Source organism: Morone saxatilis, unplaced genomic scaffold (genome assembly GCF_004916995.1).
Source record: "Morone saxatilis isolate NCDOM2014 unplaced genomic scaffold, NCSU_SB_2.0 Contig7, whole genome shotgun sequence".
Taxonomy (NCBI): domain Eukaryota; kingdom Metazoa; phylum Chordata; class Actinopteri; family Moronidae; genus Morone; species Morone saxatilis.
In genome coordinates, this window is record NW_023340246.1 from 21501847 (window position 1) to 21522905 (window position 21059).

The following is a 21059-nucleotide window of genomic DNA, read 5'->3' on the forward strand; positions in this document are numbered from 1 at the left end:
GGCTTCTCAGTCTTTCCAGCACCTCCTCTGTCACCTCCTCTAAACAGAAGGATTATAATTTAATATCAGCCCTCCTCCTCCTCCTGTTCTTCCATCATTCACAGATCTTTCCAGCTCTGTCTGTCTGTATAAGAAAGTGACCATACGTCTGCTTGCAGTAACAGGAACCGCTGCGGTATCAGGAATCAGATCTGGTCTCAGTTGGTTAATCAGATCTATAAGAGCTTTGGCTTCTGTTTGCAGAGAGTTGAGTTCAGGTCATGAAAACACTTTATTACTGTGTGTGTGTGTGTTTGTGGGTATGTTTGATGATTTACCATCTGAGTATGATCTAGTTTAGAGTGAGCACATTGTTGTAAGTTGATGTCATCCAGTCACAACAGCCTAACAAGGGTTGTTCACATTCATTAACAACACAATCATTTACATGCAAATACTTTATTGACTCGTACCTCAACAGTATGTATATTTATATTGTACAACAATCAATCAATCAGACTTTATTTGTGTAGACTAGATGAAAAGTCATTGGGTCATTAAAATCAAAATGGTTCACCTTATCGACGTATATAAAGATGGATGACATGACAGCTCTCCAAAAGTGAAGCCAAGTCCTCTCTATCTCCCCCTGGTGGCTGACTGCAGTGTAGCTCATAAAGCCTCCATGTTAGCAGATGGGACAAACTAAAAAATATGGTTTCTGTCATTGTAGGTCGTTTTTATCATGCTGATGTTTCCTCAAGTGTTATTTTTTATCATCAGTTTGGTTTTAATTAGTTATCTGAAGATATAAAAAGCGCATTTCATGTCATGACAGCTGTTCACCATTGAGTCGGCTGGGCTTTGACACCTCAGTACCAACTATTGTCGTGTAAACAAGACCTGATGGTAAGGCTGTGGGGAATGTTTGGAGATATCGTCTAGGGACCACGAATGTACATAGCGAGCTGTTCAACCAGTGTCAACACCAGTCGGGCAAAACCATCAAAAACAATCAATACAATTAAAAGGTCGGATTTAAGATTGAATTGAGATTCAGAAGTCACTTGTACAAATGAACGGTGAGAACTTCATTCGACAGATGTTTAAAGGATAATTCTTCTTACTTATAATTTGGATTTTCATAGTTTGCACATTTTACTCACCAAGTTAATTGCTGAAATCTATGAATGCTGCGACATTCCTCAAAATAAGTCTGACATGGCGAGAAACACGATCAGTCGGACGATGAAACGTAGGTAGGCAACTTGAGATGACAGTTGAAGCAACAAAAATAAGATACAAACTAAACAGTCAGAGCCGTTAGAGTACTCACAGTTCATAAAGACGCAAGACAGCAACGTCATTGAAGGCGAGTTAAAAGGTAAAAGGGTACATTTAAAAATCAAAGTTAGCATCTGACACTCCACCATTAGAGAGGAGCTCTGATGTGATGAAGTAAAGACGTCCAATAAACTACGATGAAGAGATTTCTTCCTCTCACTGTCATCCCACTGGCTTAGCGGACGCTTTGAGTTCATCCGGTTCCCGACATGTTTCCCGTCTCCTCCGCGCCGCTCTGCACTCGCTAATGAAGCAGGAACATCTTAAAATATCCTCAGAAGCATGAAAAAGAATCACATGTGTTCCTCCAGTCGTCTCTGCCCTTTATAGCTGCGGTGAGCTGTTCAATTCTTCTGTCCACTCGATGGCCTTTTAATAGTTTCCATTTTGCAGAATAATCTCATCTGCCAGCACGTCCAAATGGTTCCTTTGTTGTTTGTTTTAAAGGGAGGATGGATTTAAAAAAAAAAAAGAAAAAACCTGACAAATACTGGAAAGAACATTTGAGCGGCCCAGCCAGTATGACTTTATACAATATAAAACTCGCTCACAGTTGAGTTTCAAAACATCTGTTGTGATCTGGGAGGAAGTTTGGGGATTGGGGGCGCTATCGTGCACAAAGACAGGGACTGCATCTTTAAAAAATACACATTGTTGGACCAAAATATGCATTTGATCTGCTTTTTCATTTTTGATTTTTTTTGTAAAGATCTTTCGGAGACTTTTAGGAGACACTTCACTGTCTCCTAAAATCAAAAACAAAAAACTTCAGGACAAAAAATTAATTCATAAATAAATATTAAATAATAATAATTGAATTTTTATTTCAAATTGTAAAAATAATTATTCAAAATATATTCAAATAATTGTTCATTTCGTCAAAGTTTTCATCACTACACTATTTAATGTGTAATTTAATTGAATTAAAAATGCTTCATTAACCATTTAATCTAAACAGAAACCCTCATTAATTCCTACCTTTGTTTGTTGTTTCCAGAGGTCGGCCCACCTAAAAACCTGGTCACCAGCGATGTGACCGACACCAGCTTTGCAGTGTCCTGGACGGCAGCGCCGGGGAACGTGAACGCGTACCGGGTCCAATGGAAGTCGATGTTCGAGGAGGCCAGAGAGAAAACGGTGCCAAGAGACGTGACCGACACGGTGCTGGAAGGTCTGAGCCCAGAGACGCTCTACCAGGTTTCTGTGGTCGCCGTCTACGATCGTAAAGACAGCGAGCCACTCACCGGGCAGGAAACCACTGATGGTAAGACTCCAGCACTCTATACACACTATACACTACAGCAGGGGTTCCTAAATGTTTTCATGTCAATAGATATGTCAGACCCTCAGTTTGAGAGGATTTTATCTGAAGGAATCCTCTATGACTAACTTTTATTTTAGATTTGACAATAAGAAAGTCTTTGTGGTTAAACTAGGAAATTTAGAGACTGCTTTTCCAGTCTGTCTTGGAAAAACCTGGAAATAATTTATGTTGTTCTGGAAAATGTTCATAGTAATTTAGCTCCTTGCCTAGAATCACCTACGTAAACCAGAATTCTCAGAGAAGCCTGTTGGAAGTGGTGTAAATGGTCATATCTACATGCATACAGCCGGTTAATGTTAAAATATTGTTGCTGTTGTTCTTAAATACATGCACGGCTATGTTAATTGTACATGCACCAAACACTTTGGCACCACAAAAGCAAGCTAACATGTCCAATAAATGCTGACTGCCTACCTGCAATGAACCTGAGCAACTTAAAGGAGTCAATAGAAGGCATACTGGTAAATTATATGACCGCTTCGGAGCAAGTGCTGTCCTGTTTTGTTAAAAAAAACTCCTTGAACGGTCCCTGGAAGATGGTTTCTTAAAGATAGTGGAAACCCTGAAACATTGTCGAGTCTCCCTGTCTTGGCTGTTCTGACTTGTTATGTTTTTAATGCGTGGTGTGCACCGGTCTTGATGTTGGGATTGCGTGCCGTCGGGCAAAAATTATAATAACAATAGATAATTCCCTTCAAATGCATTCAAGCTGAAGTAAGGAGCCTGTTTTGAAAATAAGGAGAAGAAAGTTCTGATATTTGTGTAAAAATGTTGGGAATGAAAGTAAAAACCTGTCAGAAATATAAATACTCAAGTTTAAGTATATATCCATGAAACAAATGCTTAAATACAGTAATAAAGTATTTATATTTTAGACTTTAAAACACTTTGTAAACCAGGTTTTGATAAGTTACAAATAAAAGGAAACAAGTTTAAAACAGGCAAAAAAAAGACAAAGAAGATGGTGAAAAGCAAAGATCTGTAAGAATAAAACAACTGTTAGCAGATAGTTAGCTGTTAGCTAATGTATGTTTCTATCTCATAATTCAACCCTGCTTGTTTATTGCGTGTGTTTATATTTACCCGACATACACATTCAGTGAAGAGCAGCTCTGCAGAGATCAGTTTGTTTTAGACCTCTGCAGCTCAGGAAGTCTCAGACCAGGTGTGCAGAAGTTCAGGAAGCCTTCACCCCGTTCTGTTTTTATTAGAAGGCAGTATGTCACATCAATATTTATCTCTTCTGTCGCACAGTCAGAGTGGTTTCAGAGCACAGTTGGCATTCTGCTTCCTACTTTCTAGTCCGGATTTACTTTCGATTCAATGAAACTTTATTTATAAAGCATATTTCATACAGTTCATTTCAAAGTGCTTCACAGACGATAATAAGACAGAATGGAGTAAAAATAATAAAAATGACAATGAAATACATGTATAACTGGTATAATAAAAGTTATACTTAAAAACTAAAACTAAAGCAGAAATAACAAATAAAACAATAAGAAGGATATTTAAAATGTATAAAAGAAAATAAGATAAGTAAGTTAGTTATTTCTGAGTTAAAAGCCAGGCTGAAGAGGTTCTGAGTTCACATTTAAAACTCTCAGCACTTCCAGCTGCTCTCAGATCCTCCTCAGGCTCTTCCAAAAACCAAACGCTGCCTCGCCAAAGGTTTTTGTTCTGCACTTTGGAGCTACCAGCAGGATCGTGCCAGAGGATCTGAGGGACCGGTTCATACACTGTGTGACACTTACACCGGTGCAGGACCAGGAAGTGCTTTAAAAACAAGTAACAGAAGTTTAAAAACAATGCGAAGACTGACCAACGTTTTAAAGGACTTTAAAACTGCTGTTGTCTCTTTCTGGTCCTCGTCTGCACTCGAGCTGCAGAGTTGGAGTGAAACACCGGCATGGTGACAGTTTTGCTGCGTTTAATAACACACCGCTCAGAGCCGAGGGGAATATCTCTTCGACGTGTGTGTCCCGTTAATGACGCACTGCGAGCTGCACGCTGTCATATTTCATCAGCACTCTAAAAATGTCAACACATTCCTCGCTCTATAGCGCTGGTTCCTTAAGGGAGCCCCTTTCTATCGATGAATAAACAGAGACAATTCATAATATATTCAAAACTGTTCATTGTACCCTAACAGGGAACTCAGTAACTGCAGGAAGTCTGTGTAAAACGATGAATTTTGAGCAGATTATTTCCTGTTTAGAGAACTTTTTATGCAATTTTCCATCTATATTATGTATTTTTTATAACTTAATATCCTTCTTGTCTGGCAAACTCAGTGTTTTCTTGTTCCTGATGCTTGTCTATTGTTCTATCAGACAATTTACTTTACATTTCTTTACAGAAATGAACCAAATGTTGAGATATAGGCCTACTGTGTCTATTTTAAATGCTTTCCTATACCCCTTAAAATCAACCACTGCTCTATATGCACACACGGGAAATCAAAAAGCAAAACAGGCCACACACAAAAGCATAAATAATAATAAACATAAATGAACATATTGTTTCTCCGTGCGTCCTTCCAACATCTCCAGCTTTCTCAGATTTGTTCGAATCTATCAACACGTTGAAAAGTTGGATGTCGTTTTTTTTTCCGCCAATAAAAATCCTCCAGAGTGAAATCAAGTAGTCTGAAAAACATTCCTTGGGATCATTAAATATACATATTATTCCCTTGCAAAGTTGTTTTAATCGCTTGCAGAATCATCGGAATAAGTTCATTCCATTTTATAGGCAGTTTGTGGGGGAAAAGGAAAATGTGGTTAGCATTTCCTCCAAAATTGATCACTTCTGGGTGAATGCCTAATTCATAACTAATTGGTTTTGGCATGGAGCTGGTGGTATTACTCAACGCTCATGCCTGCAGATATGAATACATAATGGTTACAGAAGGAATATAAAGGGAAACCACACTTGGCCTGGAAATAAGAGAGGGAAGGAATGATTGTTTTGAGGGTTTAGATAAAAATAACAACATGTTTAGTGTACAGTGCAGTCATAGAGGACATAAAAACGGACCAAATATGGTTGGTTAATAGAGGTTTGATGGAAGAAGGAAATGTGGTTGGATGATTTAAATCAGCCTGGTTCCTTAAGGGAGCCCTTTTTTATAATTAAGTAAACTGACTATATTTTTATGGATATTTCGTATTATATTCAATAATAACAGTGACAGTAGATAAACATACAGCTGATAAACTGCACGAAAAACTTAATTTTGGTCAATCCAGAGTTTCATACTAAGTCTGTTTGTTTTTGTTTTCAGCCTCCGCTGCTGCTAAACGGTTGACCGTGTCAGACGAGACAGAGCGAACCATGAAAGTCACGTGGATGCCGGCGCCGGGCAAGGTGCTCAACTACCGGCTGAAGTATGTTCCCAGCGGCGGAGGGAAAGAAGTGGCCCTCAAGGTCCCCGGGACGGCCACCTCCACCATCATGAAGCGCCTGCAGCCCATGACCACTTACGACATCACCGTTCACCCCATCTACAAGCGCGGGGAAGGAAAAGCAAGGCAAGGAGTAGGAACGACACGTACGTTGGTCCATAATTCAACCCTCTGACAGACAGTATACTGCAGGAACATCTTAACCAAAGACGTTTAAACCTGAGTTCAGTCTTCAAACATTATTATTGGTGGAATGAAATTAAATAATCTGCTGCTTTTATGGATCCCAGTCCCAGAGTTTGGTGCGCCAGAACTGGACGTTACATTATAGGTAAACATGTTAATTTGGCTTTTGGGCAATTAACCAGAGTCGGCTAACTCATGGATCTCGTGAGATTAACGTATCTGAGCTCAGTTGCCCTTCCTAAGCCTCGCCCTTTTTTGTCAATCAGCTTCCTCCACACCACACTTTGAAGATGGTTAAAAGATAAAAGCGACTTAATAGTCACATCTCAAGCTTAGCTAATGTTAGCATAATGCTTGCTAGATAGCTACTACAGTACAGGAAAGGAGGAAGTTGACCGGGGCTTGTTCTTGTGTGATTGGACCACAAAGCAAAAAGGGGCGGGACTTATGACGGCACATTTGCTGGATGTCAGTGGGATCGAGAAGCAGTTCAGATTATAGAAACAGTGTGTAGTTCAGACAATCAGTCTACCGTCGACACTTGAAGGACGAGCTGCTGCTTGATGCCATAAACATCCAACAATTTATCTGACCTGTTCAACAGGAGATCTATGACTGTATCTGACTCTGCGTTGAGTAGGAAAAATTCCCCTTTATGGTCGGGATAAGGACTTCGATCTCAACTGGCTCCCCACATATTAAATGTCACTATTGTGAAACAAATACATAAAACTGGTTTGTTTGACAATCTTGCCACTTATTATAAGAGAAACGTTAACACAAGTCATGCTGCCTTGGAAACAAATGGGATTCTGTCATCCAAGTTGCAGATTTTTTTCCCATTGTCCGACCAAAAATAAGATTTCAGGACTGACTTCAAGTTGAAACGACTTGTTAAGATGAATATTTGTCACACTATAGGTGCTGCTGCGCAGTGTCTTTCCACTAGGACACTAAAATCACAGTTATACATATGCTCAGTCACACGCTACCATTACTAACACACAGCATGACACTGGGCTTCTTAACGAATGACACCGGGTTCAAGGTATTGTATTATGGACTAATGAGAAACTGGCTTGAGTGTGGTGTGGCTGATCTTCAAAAACCTTTCAAAAAACCGTTGCCAATAATGTGTTAAACTTTTATTCTGCATGAGTTTGTCCTGAAGTTCTGGCCCGGGTTCTTCTATTTCAGTGTCGCCCTTCAAGGCCCCCAGGAACCTCCAGACCTCAGAGCCCACCAAGACCAGTTTCAGAGTCACCTGGGATCCAGCACCCGGCAAAGTTAAGGGCTACAAAGTGACCTTTCACCCCACTGGGGATGATGTAGACCTGGGGGAACTCCTGGTTGGGCCCTACGACAGCACAGTCGTTCTAGAGGAACTCAGGTAAACTCTTTAAACTGTTAGATATTAAAGTACTCTGAGGAATGTGATGATAAAGGTTAAATAGAAGAAAAGGCATGCACCAGCTTTTATTTATCTTATCTTGACTTTAGCAGCCATCTACAGTAGCAGTGTGATCGTCAATGCTGGCACCAGCCTAGCAACCACCTAATACATCCCTAGCAACTGTTAGAGACAGGACACACACAGAGGGGCGAAGGGTGTTAGGACATGGTCACCAGGGCATTTCTTGATAATAATAATCCCAATTATTTTGATCAACATTGAGATCACGATTTCAGAGCAACATTTTCTGTTGAACGATAGCGAATGCACTTCCTGTAACTTGCTCACTTCAATATAAAACTTATGTTTTGCCAGTTACATTGCTTTTAATGCGAAGCTGCAGCATTAGGAAATGAGGAAATGTTTGGTTTTTTTGTTATTTTTTCGGGAATAAAAGTAATCGGGGTGTGCGTGCAGCGACATGACAGCTGACGCCAATATCCATTAATGTTTGATAAATTGTGCAGCCCAGTGAGATTGTGAAAGACGGTTCATGTCCTTTCCTTTTTCCCTCAGGGCAGGAACGAAGTACTCTGTCGCCGTGTTCGGGATGTTTGACGGTGGGGTGAGCATGCCCTTGGCAGGAGAGGAGAAGACGACCCTCAGTGACGCTCCTGAGCCGCCTCCTCTCCCCGCTTCTGGTAAAAGCTCACAGCTCCACCTCCACACTCTGTTAGCGGCGCTTTAAAGAGCAGGCCTGCAGACCAGACGCTCCCTGATCCAAGTCAGAACAGGAGTGGTCTGATTTTGTTAGCGCCGAATGTTGAATTATTTGTTGTCGAGGGGAATTAATATCACCGTCTCTCCGGGAATCGTGGGCCGAAATCTGACGCAGATGATTATGATTAGTGCAAATTATGTTGAGCTGCTTGGCTCTCGTTGCCTCACCTCCCTCGTATCTTATTTTGAGTGTGATCTGGACGAAAATGACTGCCATTTAACAGACATGTGCTTAAGTGTTCACAATAACATTTACGTGCTACGTATCTGCCCCCCCGCGATGTGCTGACCTTTATCTCCATTAGCTCCCAGACGAGTTACTGTTGAACTCCCTATCTGCTGCTCAAATGTTTTTTTAGTCATGCAAAAGTAGATATTTCCCCTTTCTGTGTCGCTTGAAGCGCGGAGAATGGCTCTGCTTGCAATTACCGACATTTTTTATGATCCAGAGCTTTAGCTGTTGCCGGGATGTATGCAGTTAGGAAAATGTTATGCTTCTCATAAGACCCCGAGGAGGGGCTGACCCTGGGCAGAAATTCCAACAGTAATGGGGAGCAGACACGGTGACCGACTGCCCACGGAGTCGTGGAACGGGGCCAGGATGTTCCACCGAGGATCCACTAGGATCCTCGAGTATTAAACTGGCAGGCTGCTTAGTGAAGGGGGCTTTAATCCAGACTTTCTGACAGGTCCATATGGTCTGGCAGAGCTGCTGCGAGGCGTCCTTCATACACTGCAAAAACGTTATTTTTTACAGGTCATTAAATGCTTTATTCCTTTTTAAATTTCCTTCTTTTGGACAAAGTGTGAAAAACTTGACAGTGAAGTGAGAAAATTCTACTTGCTTCCAGCATGATCACTTGATACGATCTGGAAGAAAATCGGGTTTGACCGCCGCTGGAAACGTTAAAATTCAACATGATGTTTCACTTTTTAAATGTGTATGTTGTTGTTGGATTAAAATATATCCTTTTACATTCGTGGATGTAGAGAGGTTTTAGTATAGGCGACTTCCATATTAGTACAGATTTCTGTTAAATAAAACAGAAGTTTTATGGTAAATCACAGTGCCTGAATTGGGTCACCCTAATTCTAACCACAACACACCCCTAACCAATACTTTTTTAAATCTATTTTAACGAGGACATTTTCAGCGCTGTTTTCGCGTTAAGCTAGCTATGTGTTTACAGAGAGGCATTTATGCGGGCCGTCATCTCACTCCTCGTTGCCTAAATCTGACCAACAAAGGCAGTGAACACTGGCCAATCAGAGGCAGAGTAGGGCGGGTCTTTTACTGAATGCCGATGGGAAAAACAATCAAGCGCTTCGTGGGTGTTTAGGGGGTGTACCTGGACAGGGGGTGGCGGTTTACAGTAAGAAGTGCCAGTACATACCTCGTGTTGTCAATAAACACATAAAATTTTGTGTTTTTGATTTTGGATTGAAACGTCGTCTTTAAAGCAAAAACAACTGTAGGACAGCAGTGATTTATATCCTCCAGTCAGACTGAGCTGGATATTTATGCTCTCTGGATCCAGCAGTCGTCTGCTGTGTATTAGATGTCTCTTAAAGCTGCCTCTGTTTATGACATCTGTTTTTATTAATGAACGTCGGAGGGACACATAAGCATGTTGTTTACCGGCGGTGGTATAACTCAAACAGACTGCGGCCGAGCATCCGACTCGGTTCCTCTTAGCGTGAAGCATCTGTTTCTCCGGCCTGCTGAAAAAGAACAAAATAAAAAACTAAATCGATTTTCTCCTAACATGTTTTCAATTGCACACACAGGTTTTTTTGTTTTTTTTTAAAGGCGTGTCGTCTCCTCTATAAACGAGGATGAGCGGCCATTTTTCACCCCTACAGGTGCCCGGAGCAGGAATGCACAGTAACATTTGGGATATATGACGCTGTGAGAGAGCCTAACTGCGGCTTGTTGGAGGCCTCAGTGTCAGCCAGAAGGAGACCACAGGGCTGATTCTCCACTGGATGTAAAACTCGCTGTGCTGGAAGAGAGAAAACAGCCCAGGAGAGAGAGCAGTTAATCCAGAAATGACAGCTGTTACACAATGTGTTACCAGTGTGAATTATTTGTGTTACATAATGCTGTGTAAAACACTCCGCTGTGTAAACATCTTCCACTTGTGATTGTGTGACTTTTGTGATGTACTCCTTTGTTCCCTCACAACATTTCCTCACTTGTTCACACTTTCTCCCTCACATTCATCTCAAATTGTTCATATATGAAACTGTTGGGACACTCGTGGTGGGTGTCTGCGGTGCACCGACTGTCTCGCTCACTACCCTCCTCTTCCTCTTCCTCCTCCTCCTCCTCCTCGCCGTCTCTCTGCAGACACTCAGTGTAAGACCTCAGCGATGGCCGACATCGTGCTGCTGGTCGACGGCTCCTGGAGCATCGGTCGCATCAACTTTAAAACCATCCGCAACTTCATCGGCCGCATGGTCAGCGTGTTCGACATCGGCCCTGACCGAGTCCAGATTGGTAATATTTTCACTGCAACTACCAGAATTACTACCTACACTATTACTAATACTGTTACTTATGCTACTACCATTATTGGAACTAACAACTACTTTAGTTACTTACAGGTAAGAGTCCAGAATTTAATATGTAAACTAGTCACACACTCATTTAAACTAGCTCGGAGCGAGGGAGTTAGCACAATGTAGTTAAACTTTAAATAAAAGTACTATGGTGGAGTAAAAAGTCCTTACTTAGTTAACTAATTTAGTACTACTACTATTACTCATCACATCATTCTGCTACTGTCACTGTGTACTACTAATACTGCTGCAACTACTATTGCTGATATAAATACTATTACTACTACTGCTACTTCTGTTCTAACTAATCTTGCTGTAACTGCTTCTATCTCCATTTTAAGTACTACTAATGCTGCTATGAATACTATTTCAACTACTGTTCTATTAATACAGCTTGTACTTCTGTTACTGCTGCTGCCAGCTGCTGATGTTTCTGGATAAATTAAGGTGATTGCATGGTTTTAATAAGGTTTTTCCTTAAATTTTTTGCAGTTTTTTGTCGGTAAAACTGCGTAATTAGCATGATTTTGTGAGGTTCTTTTTATTGGTTGATGTTTTTTTAAACGATGCTGTGCGTTTTCTTCAGGTCTGGCTCAGTACAGTGGAGACCCGAAGACCGAGTGGCACCTGAACGCCCACCCAACCAAGGACTCCCTGATGGACGCTGTCGCCAACCTGCCGTACAAAGGAGGCAACACCATGACGGGTGATTTAACAGCACTTATGTTCCCTATTTGGGTCCATCAGCTGAAGAAAAAATATTTTCTTTTAGAAAGTTTGAAGTCATATCCACTGAAACCACTTCTCCAATGCCCTTATGTACGCCTAGTATGTTTAAATGTTCATATTTACACCCCAATCGGCCAAAATATGACTTAAATACACAGCTTATTGTTTGTTGTATAACTTTCTGTTGCCGTCGTACAGGAATGGCTCTCAACTACATCCTTCAGAACAACTTTAAACCCAACGTGGGGATGCGCGCAGACTCCCGCAAAATTGGTGTTCTAATCACTGACGGAAAGTCCCAGGACGAAATCGTCTTCAACTCACAGAACCTGAGAGATAACGGCATTGAGCTGTACGCCATCGGTGAGTCACCTTCTCATTTTGAATAACATGAAACTAACAGTGAACATGGGAAACTGTTACTTGTGTATAGGAATTAGGGGATGTTACATGATTTGACTTTTTTTTGCATGATTCAGTCCCTTCAAATGAGGAAAGTTTCAAGTCTCTGAAAGTTGAGCATTTTCAATGCTCAATGGAGTCAATTTTAGCTCTTCACTACTCAAATTTGATTGGTTGACATATACCTTGGCAGCTCCTAACCAACTAGTTATAAACATGTTAGTCTTGTCTTTAGGTCATTTTTCAGGCACAGTTATGACGATCCTTTTATCTCTCAGGTGTGAAGAACGCCGATGAAAACGAGTTGCGGTCCATCGCCTCTGACCCCGACGAAATTCACATGTACAACGTCAACGACTTCCGCTTCCTGCTAGACATCGTTGACGAACTCACCATCAACCTGTGTAACAGTGTCAAGGGTCCAGGTGGGAAGAGACTCCCATTCAAACTTATTTATGGGATAAACTTTCACTTTTTTTGTCCTTTTGCAAAAGCAAAATACATACATACCAAGCTAATAAAGTGATGTAATTATGCTTAATGTGTTTGTACCTGCCCAAGGACTACAGATGGAAGTTAACTAATAGCTAAATCTGACATAAATCATCTCTTCTCATTTTGAGGTTAATGTTTTTGTGCACAGTCCTTTTTTCATAAAGACTTAAAATAAATAAAATAAGGTCTACATTATACGTGAATATATCACAGCAAACTGTACCTAGGACAGGACAAGAGAACGTTAAAGGTTGCAACTCTTCAGTACATCAGGTTACTGAGGCATAAAGGCCCCATATTTCCATGTAGATATCTTGTCTGTCTATGAACTTGTAACGAGACTTTGTTACATGTTGGGGGAATTTTGGCCATTTTGTCATTTCTTCACTGATATATCGCCAAAAATTGCCACATGTCTAAGATTTTATAATTTCTTTTGCCAGAAAAGTTGCTTTCATCAGGAGGGAAACACACATCCAAATATTTCTGCAGGTGCTTGGCAACAATAATAGTGATTTTTACTGATGGTGGCACTATAAACAACATCTGAGATATAAAACCTTAACGTCAGCTCGCAGCTGTAATTCCAGCTTTTCCTTTGAATGCCGCTCAGTCAGATTTACACCTTTCAGTCGTTACCAGTGCTGGAGGTCAGATGGAAACTTCAGAAAGTTCTTCTTTTCCGGAATTTACAAAGCCACCGTGCTTAAGACTGACAACCATATATTTCTGAAATTTTACTGCAGGCTTTCATTTGGTTTTTCAGGTGCTCCAGGGCGTGAAAGTTGCTCTGCGCACGAAGGACGACATAAACCTTTAGTCCAAGTAAAGACATGAATATCCGCAAAATTACACTTCCTTGGCACAGCTGCTTTCACCCTATTTGAGTGATGAAGCTAATGCCTGTTGACAAGGAGAAAATGATGCGGCCATTGTACTCCCTAGAAGGGAACAAAGTGGTCACAAATCAATTCTGCCCTTAAAAATACAAAAACAGAAGATCCAAGAAATGCAGATAGATAAATTTTAATCTATTCTGCCTGACAACCTAGATTATTTCAGACCGCCATGAGATGTTGCGACACAGATCTAATGGAAACTTTCACATTGGAAGTGCTTTTGTGTCTGTAAATCAGCCTTTGAGAGGGAATACAGAAATGGTTTACGGCACAGCCGGAGAAAAACATTTCTTAAAGAAAGCTTTTGTCAGAGGAGCAGAGATATACAGCGGCAGGGTTCACACTGTGAAATATTTGACGTGCCGGTTCGTATTTCAGTTCTGGTTTGTTACTTTTTCAGGAGGCGGGCTGGAGGCCCCCACCAACCTGGTGACCTCGGAGGTGACCCACCACTCCTTCCGTGCCACCTGGACGGCACCCGGCAGCCCCGTCGACAAGTACCGCGTCACTTACATGCTTGCGACTGGAGGGCCCACGGAGGAGGTCAGATAAAGCTTCTCTTCCTTCTTTTTTAACTCATGTTCACATAGAAGACCCACAGGAATGATATCATACCTGTGATGTTTCTTTGGTACACCACAAAGCGTTCACAGGAAGTTAAAATCAACCAAAACAAAAAGCATGACTTTATATTACTCCTCACATCGTAAACCTGGTTTAGATAGAAGAGCTGAGGCCGGTTCCACAAAACACCAAGTTTTCTCCTTAGCTAAGGGAAAAACCAAGGAAAGACCTTACAGTAACTTCTCCATTCTGGCTAAAAATAGTTAAGAAAGTAAAGAAAGTATTTAAGTTACACATTTAAACTAGACTGCAGGAGTAACATTAGCTAACGTTATAGCCTAGCTAGCTAACATGAAGCAGCTTTCTTCCCTACAAAAGTTATAATATGCAACATTTCGCCATTAAACAGTGTATAAACTCTAGAGCTATGTTCTATATGTAGTTGATTTATCCAGTCTGAAGCCACATTTTTACCTCACTGGTTTATGATCTTGGGTGCTTTTAACTATGACATTTTTAACGGATGAAGGATTTTAGTCAGTCGGACGTCTGGATCTTAAGTTATCAGAGAAACAAGCTGAGCTAACGTTAGCAGCAGCTAGTATCATAGCCTAAGAACTGTTAGCTTCAAACTCACAACAGTGGCGAAGGCAACTCCCATGATCCCACGCTGCTTCACCACCTCATCAAACTTCATCTTTTGTTATTGTTCTGATGTGAGAGGCAAAAATGACCGACTGTATGTTTAATTAAGATAGAGTCAGGTTCCTTCAGTATAAGACAGAGTAAGGAGAAACACCTTAAAATCTTCTTAAAGAAACTTTAAGTATTAGACTTAGGGGTTGATTTGATTTTAAGAAATCCTTTAATTGTTGATTACTCCATTGTTCTGGGTATAAATGGTCTCATAATATAATCTGTTCTTCCTGGTTCAGACACTTTATGTGAACCACCTGTGAGTGCTGGATACGATCCTGAACGTCAAATAGCATCTTGGTTGCTCATTAATTCCTTCCCATTAGACCTGGCTTAAACTCTAACAGATAACTCTCTCTTGTATCAGTCAGCTGAGATTTACTACTTCCTGCGAATTTAGATAATGACAGGTTGTCCGTCACACAAAAACACACTAATTGACACTTATGCCCCCCCCCCCGCTGTTTAATATTCTGGTATGTGTTGTCCGATGTGGCAAACCTCACAGGACAGGTTAGAAAGCAGCTGTTAAAAGTGTGTTTCCAAAAACCAAGGTCTGGCTTTTATTCAGAGCCCTCGGGGGCTGAAATCTGGATGCCAGTTGCTTTGGGGAACCTGCATTTAGTTTACGCTTAACCTCCTGTCAGTCTCATCTTTAAAAACAGATCGCTGGGTCTTTTCCATCCTTTGTGCTTTTATTGGCTCTTGTCAGATGGAGCCCGTGTGATTATAATCGGCTGAAATCAAGCAGAGTTTCCACTGCATCCATTCAGTTTAACGTTATAGACCTCACACTGGGCTAAGACTCTCCCGCTCTCTCTCTCCTGTGGTCTGTTTACGTCGGGTTGTAGACTACAAATGAACCCAACAACATGAAATATGTGGTATTTACATGCTGCGTATTTAGTGCCGCTCTTATCTGCAGTGATTTACAACAAGAGAGTGAATTCATAAATTACAGGCAGTGAAGGAGGGGCAGGGTTGAGGCCATGGCGTGCTGCCAACATATTACTGTGAACCTGGAATATCTATGCATTAGGGGGAAACAGTGTACAGTAAATGCACCCGGAAAGGTTGTAGCAATGAGCTGAAGTTGGTATTTTTGTGTCATTGTAAGCATTTAAAAGTTTAAAGGTTAAATATACACATATCCGAGACTGTACATAGATTTCCTGCAGAGGGCCGAGATGTTCACAGGACATAAATAACAAATAATCTTGAATACATATGTAAAAAAACATTTTTTTTACTAATATAACAAGTCTGTGGTGATTAAATTCCACTCTTGATTGATTAAGCTAGCAGGTACAGTCGTATTACACAGTACATCAGTTGAAATGTGGCAGACGGTCGCTTTGTTTTTTCTCTATTTGTGACTACTGTCGTAACAACAGTCTCACTAATATATAAAGTCTGAATAACACTAAGATCTCCAACCATATAAGGAACCTTCATCAGTAACTGGAGGCCACTGCCTAACGTTGTCAGTCCAACTACCCATAATGCTGCTGTCATGGTCACTATGACTTACCGACAGTAATGGTGGCGCCGCTAGAAGGCAGAACAGTCGTGTACATAAAATTCACTGCTTAGACGACGCACCATCATCTCAGACCAAAACAATTGGAGCCGCCATTGACAAAACCAGTGATTTTACCACATTGTTAATCAAAAACACACTTTAAAACTCCGTATTTGTTAGTGTTTCCAACAATCATCAACTCCAGTTTGGTTAAAGTAAACCTTTAAAGGACCAAATCAACTGAACAGTCTGTATTTGACGACCTGGGAATGAGAACGGGCTGTGAAGTGTGTAGGAGAAACTACGGTGGCAGTTTAAAATGGCGGACTCTGCTAAAAGGGCAGAAATGCTCCATCTGTAGATAAAACAAACGTCTCATTCGAACGAAAAACACATTTATTCTTATATTCAGGTGATTATACACTAATGAAAACATACCTGTGAATATTATATTACATTTTTAACAATAGATCCTCCTAAATGTTACACACTGCACCTTTAAAGTCCTAAAGAAGAATTGTTTTTGCCTTGAAAACAGGTGAAAAATAAGAAAAATATTTCAACTTTTTCCCAACAGAAATCAATTTGTTTTGAGAATTTTCTAGAAGTGTTCAGCTCAAGACAAAACGATCAATTACAGACATAAATAACTTGATAAAAGGGACGTTTCTGCTTCCAGACCACAGAGCTGCACATTCCAGCAGCCGCTCGGTGTTTGTTTGTCGTTCCTCCTCTGGGTTTGATTTTCCAGCAGAATAGCGCAGGAATGTGACACTGTTCATAAGCCAACTTGGACGTCCCCACACGAGGACTTTTCCCAGCAGCACATGAACACCATAGTTTGGGCTTGACAGACTGTAATCATCTAACGGTGAAAATACGAGACCTGGACCGCCACCAGTCACTGATTGATGGATCCCGGTTGAGCTGATTGCCAGGAGAGATCAGAGTAGCGTTTGTCATCCAAATCTTTGACTTCTTCAGCTTACATAATCTTTAGTTGACTCCCTCTTGTGTGCTCATATTTTGACGTTAATGTAACATTTAGTTAAGTCAAATTAATGCCTGGAATAGTCAATCAGCCCTCGCTAACGAGAGGAAAAGTCTGAAAGCTCCATTCTGCTTTAGTATTTCATTCAGTTTCATTTTGGGTCTGAAGTTTTGGGTATTTTAAATCCACCAGCCGCTCTGGCAGACGAGAAAGGAGAGAAAAGTCAGTTTCCAGGCCTCCTAATCCACCGTCTGTCCTTTCAGGTGGACTCAAGTCAAGTTTCATTACCAGTTTTCTGAAACAAAAAGTTCTCAATCCTCCGAGGCTCAGCTTTGAAGTATTGATTTGTTTTTGCATTCGTCTGATTGATGATTAGAACATTTTATTCCCAACCTGCTTTACCTTGATGCTTTTCTATAATAATCAGCAGAGAATTAATTTCAGACCGCTTTTTTCCGCTTTTTGAAAGAAAAAAAACTTCAGCTTCTAACCTCCCAAAACATAATAACAATGAGAGTAGGTACCTCAGGTCTCAGCCTGACAGCAGTTATACAGAATACACTATATCTGACTCTGCAGATAATCAAAATACTATCCAAATTTTGATATGGTTAAGTGCAATATTTAGATCGCAGAAGCTGCCATTTCAGGGTTCCCACATGTCCAGGAACACCTAGACATTCAGAGAGTAGATTTAGTTAGTTATTGAAACACCTGGAAATGGATTAAAATGACCAAATATCCTGTAAATAATCTCTGTTCTGTAGTATGTGCTGTATGGAAGCCTGTTTCTGTCAATGTGACAAAAGAAATGATTAGACTCTGGTTCTGAAATTGTTCTGAAACAGGTTTTGGAAGTAAATCTAACCAATGTGGATATTTTTTCTATTGGACTTGAAGAAATAACTGCGTCATTGACCTCTTGGTCTTGGTGGTTTTTTGTCAGATTTGATGAACTGTTAACGTGTGAGCCTTATTCTACAACGTCGTGTGAAACAAATTGTTGGATTAAACTTTTAAAAAAGTAGTTTAATAGTATAATAACCATCCCTCTATCGTTTCAGGTGGTGGTCGACGGGTCGGTGACCACCTTAGTGCTGCAGAGTCTGACCCCTCTGACCGAGTACATCGTCAACGTTTACTCCGTGGTAGGGGAGCAGAGCAGCGAGCCTCTGAAGGGCACAGAGACCACCTGTAAGTGTGTTCCCTCTTCACCTCTTCGCCTTCCTCTTCCTCTTTTTGCCCCTCGCCAAAAAGTCACTTCCTCTTTGCCTCGTAAGAGGGGTGCTCAGTTCCCATGTCAGACGGCAGACAATACATATTGGCTGGGAAAATACATATTATTCTGAATTATAAGGATCATTAAATTACAGCCACGAGTGATAGCCTTTATGTTCTATGAAAACAAAAGTGTGTTTATGTTTTTTGATAGAAAATATACAAATATTTGAAGAGTCAGAACTGTTTTTGTTGTTTTAACAAAAAAAAAATTGTGAAAACTCATCATTGCAACTGCAACTGTCTCCATTAAATTTAGTTTTAGGTCAAACTTTTTAAAATAAAACTAGTAACAATTAGAGAAAATTAACTTGTTCTTTAGAAAAACCTGAATTTCAAAAATTGTTAAAACTGATGAAAGTGAAACACTTAATTTACTTAATTTTCAAGCACCCAAATAATGAAGAATGGGGTTTTCAATCTTCAAATTTAGTGAAGTGTCTTGAAATTATGGGTTTTCTCAACTTTTCTTTTTTACAGTATAGTGCTGTGAGTGAGATTAGATTAGAGTTATGAAACATTAAATCATCGGTCTTTGCCTTTCTTAACATCAGGTGTGTAAAAACTGCAGATTATTTCCTGTGAATATTCCTTTAGAGATGAGTTTTCCTGATATTTTAGCAACTATTTTTATACCATTTTCTGTCTTTTTCTTTTTTTAACAATCATACATAGTTGATATTCTTCTTTTCTAACAGATTCAGTATTTTCTTCTCAGCTCTTTGGTTGTTTTCTACTGCAGGATGAGACTGTTTATCAAAGACTGAAGCTCTGCTAATATACACTTATCAGATCTTTAATAATAGTATAAACTTTCCAAATAACAATTTCATTTAGTTTTCTTGACAGAAATGACCTAAATGCTGAGATATAGACCTACTGTGTATATGTGGGGAACCACTGGGTTATTGTATCGACTGAAACTAAATCAGTATCCTGTATCTGTAGTTAACATCGCGGCTCTGCTGTGTTTCACTGCTGTTTCGTCCGTATGGTTCGTGACATAAACAGCTTTATTTCTCTGCTCACACACATCAATGGAACTTGTTTACTCTGAAAATCTGCTCTCTGTTTATTATTCAACGTATATATTTAGCATCTGATCTGAAGCGGAAAACTGCTCAACACAAACAGCATCCCATGAGGCAATGCTGAGCTGATGCAAAGTGGGAATCACTTTAAAACAGTTTAAAAGTCATTTATCAGGCGCTGAGGTCTTTGCGTGTATCTTAAATAAACTGATATAATTTAACAACGTGTTAAGTGCACGGCTCTAATTGCTTTTATTTGCTCATTTGTCCTTTAATGTTTGCTTTATTTGTTCTTAAATGTGCAACTGATTTTTACAACCAGCCGTTTCCCTCTGTCATAAAACAATAACTGCTGTCGTCCACTCAGTTAGGTCATGATGTCCTTCAGAAAACACCCTGCAGTCTGTCAGCGTGGAGGCTGCGGGTTTGGGTGGAGGTCCTCTATTGATAGTGCTAAAGCAAACAGGAGATAGAACTTATTGTGCAAAACCACACTCTTAAAACTCGAAAATCACACATTTTATGTGTTAAAACAAATGTTTATTGGGGGCTTAAAATGGTACATCCTGTTTCACAATAAAAGTCTGTGAATTATTTCAGCAGCCAGACTGAGATTCACTCGTTTTCTTTAACCACATTTATGCAAACAAGAAACCACGTCTGGTTTTTAAGTGTATTATTAATATACAGTATTTCATTTAAACCTTTATTTAAACTCAAAGAATCATTGAGTTTGCCCTCATTTACAATGATGTCGAGTTACAGACTAATTAAATTTAAACAAACACTGATGAGAATAAAGGAAAAAAACTGTTGCACATTGAAGCAGGTGAGTATGGGATTACTTCTAAACTGTTTGTACATTAGTAGCGTATTGATTTTAGATTATATAGATGAATAACATACTCACCTGTGGAAATTAACTAATTTAGATTTATTTAGGTTGAATTATTTAATAGTTTTTGGGGTAATTGAGCTTCATGGCACAGAGGAATAAGAGATATCAGTCTGGATACACACAAAATTCATTGTTGATTTGAGTCTTTTCATGGGATTTGTTGAACAGAAGTAAAGACTATTGCCAGCTTTATTTTTGAATCCCATTGGGGCTTTACTACAGAGAGCAATAAACTGACTTCAGTAGTGTCTGCTGTCCAATAAAGGCAACAAACCCCAAATCCTCTCAAAATATTCTTTAAAAAACACAGAAACCCTTAAGGGACATGTGATACCAAATATTCTGCACATCAAAAGCACTAAACTTTATGATCTCTTTGGGACCTCCTGAGATTTTCTGAAATATGACCTTGAAGTTGCCTGTTTGCATCATTATCCTTTTACTGTGCCAAAAAACCTCCTACAATCATTAAAATATCTAAAAAGATCATTGCTGACCCTCTGAGTCAGTCTAAAGAATCTCAGATTGTGGCTCTTAGTCTTCTTCAAATACTTCACATTACAGCAAAACATTAACATTTCC

At 40.0% G+C, this 21059-nt stretch overlaps 1 protein-coding gene across 4 annotated transcripts in view; it reads left to right on the plus strand.

Moving 5' to 3' along the window:
* col12a1b (collagen, type XII, alpha 1b) overlaps window positions 1-21059 on the plus strand; it is a 136562-nt gene that overhangs the window by 28232 nt on the left and 87271 nt on the right. For all 4 annotated transcript variants that reach the window (XM_035678794.1, XM_035678796.1, XM_035678793.1 and 1 more), the window contains exons 13-22: window positions 2321-2587; window positions 5931-6197; window positions 7435-7627; window positions 8207-8331; window positions 10761-10910; window positions 11559-11678; window positions 11900-12064; window positions 12382-12528; window positions 13898-14040; window positions 18335-18464. In XM_035678794.1, the coding sequence (XP_035534687.1) occupies window positions 2321-2587; window positions 5931-6197; window positions 7435-7627; window positions 8207-8331; window positions 10761-10910; window positions 11559-11678; window positions 11900-12064; window positions 12382-12528; window positions 13898-14040; window positions 18335-18464 (1707 nt within the window). The remainder of the gene's footprint in view (window positions 1-2320; window positions 2588-5930; window positions 6198-7434; window positions 7628-8206; window positions 8332-10760; window positions 10911-11558; window positions 11679-11899; window positions 12065-12381; window positions 12529-13897; window positions 14041-18334; window positions 18465-21059) is intronic.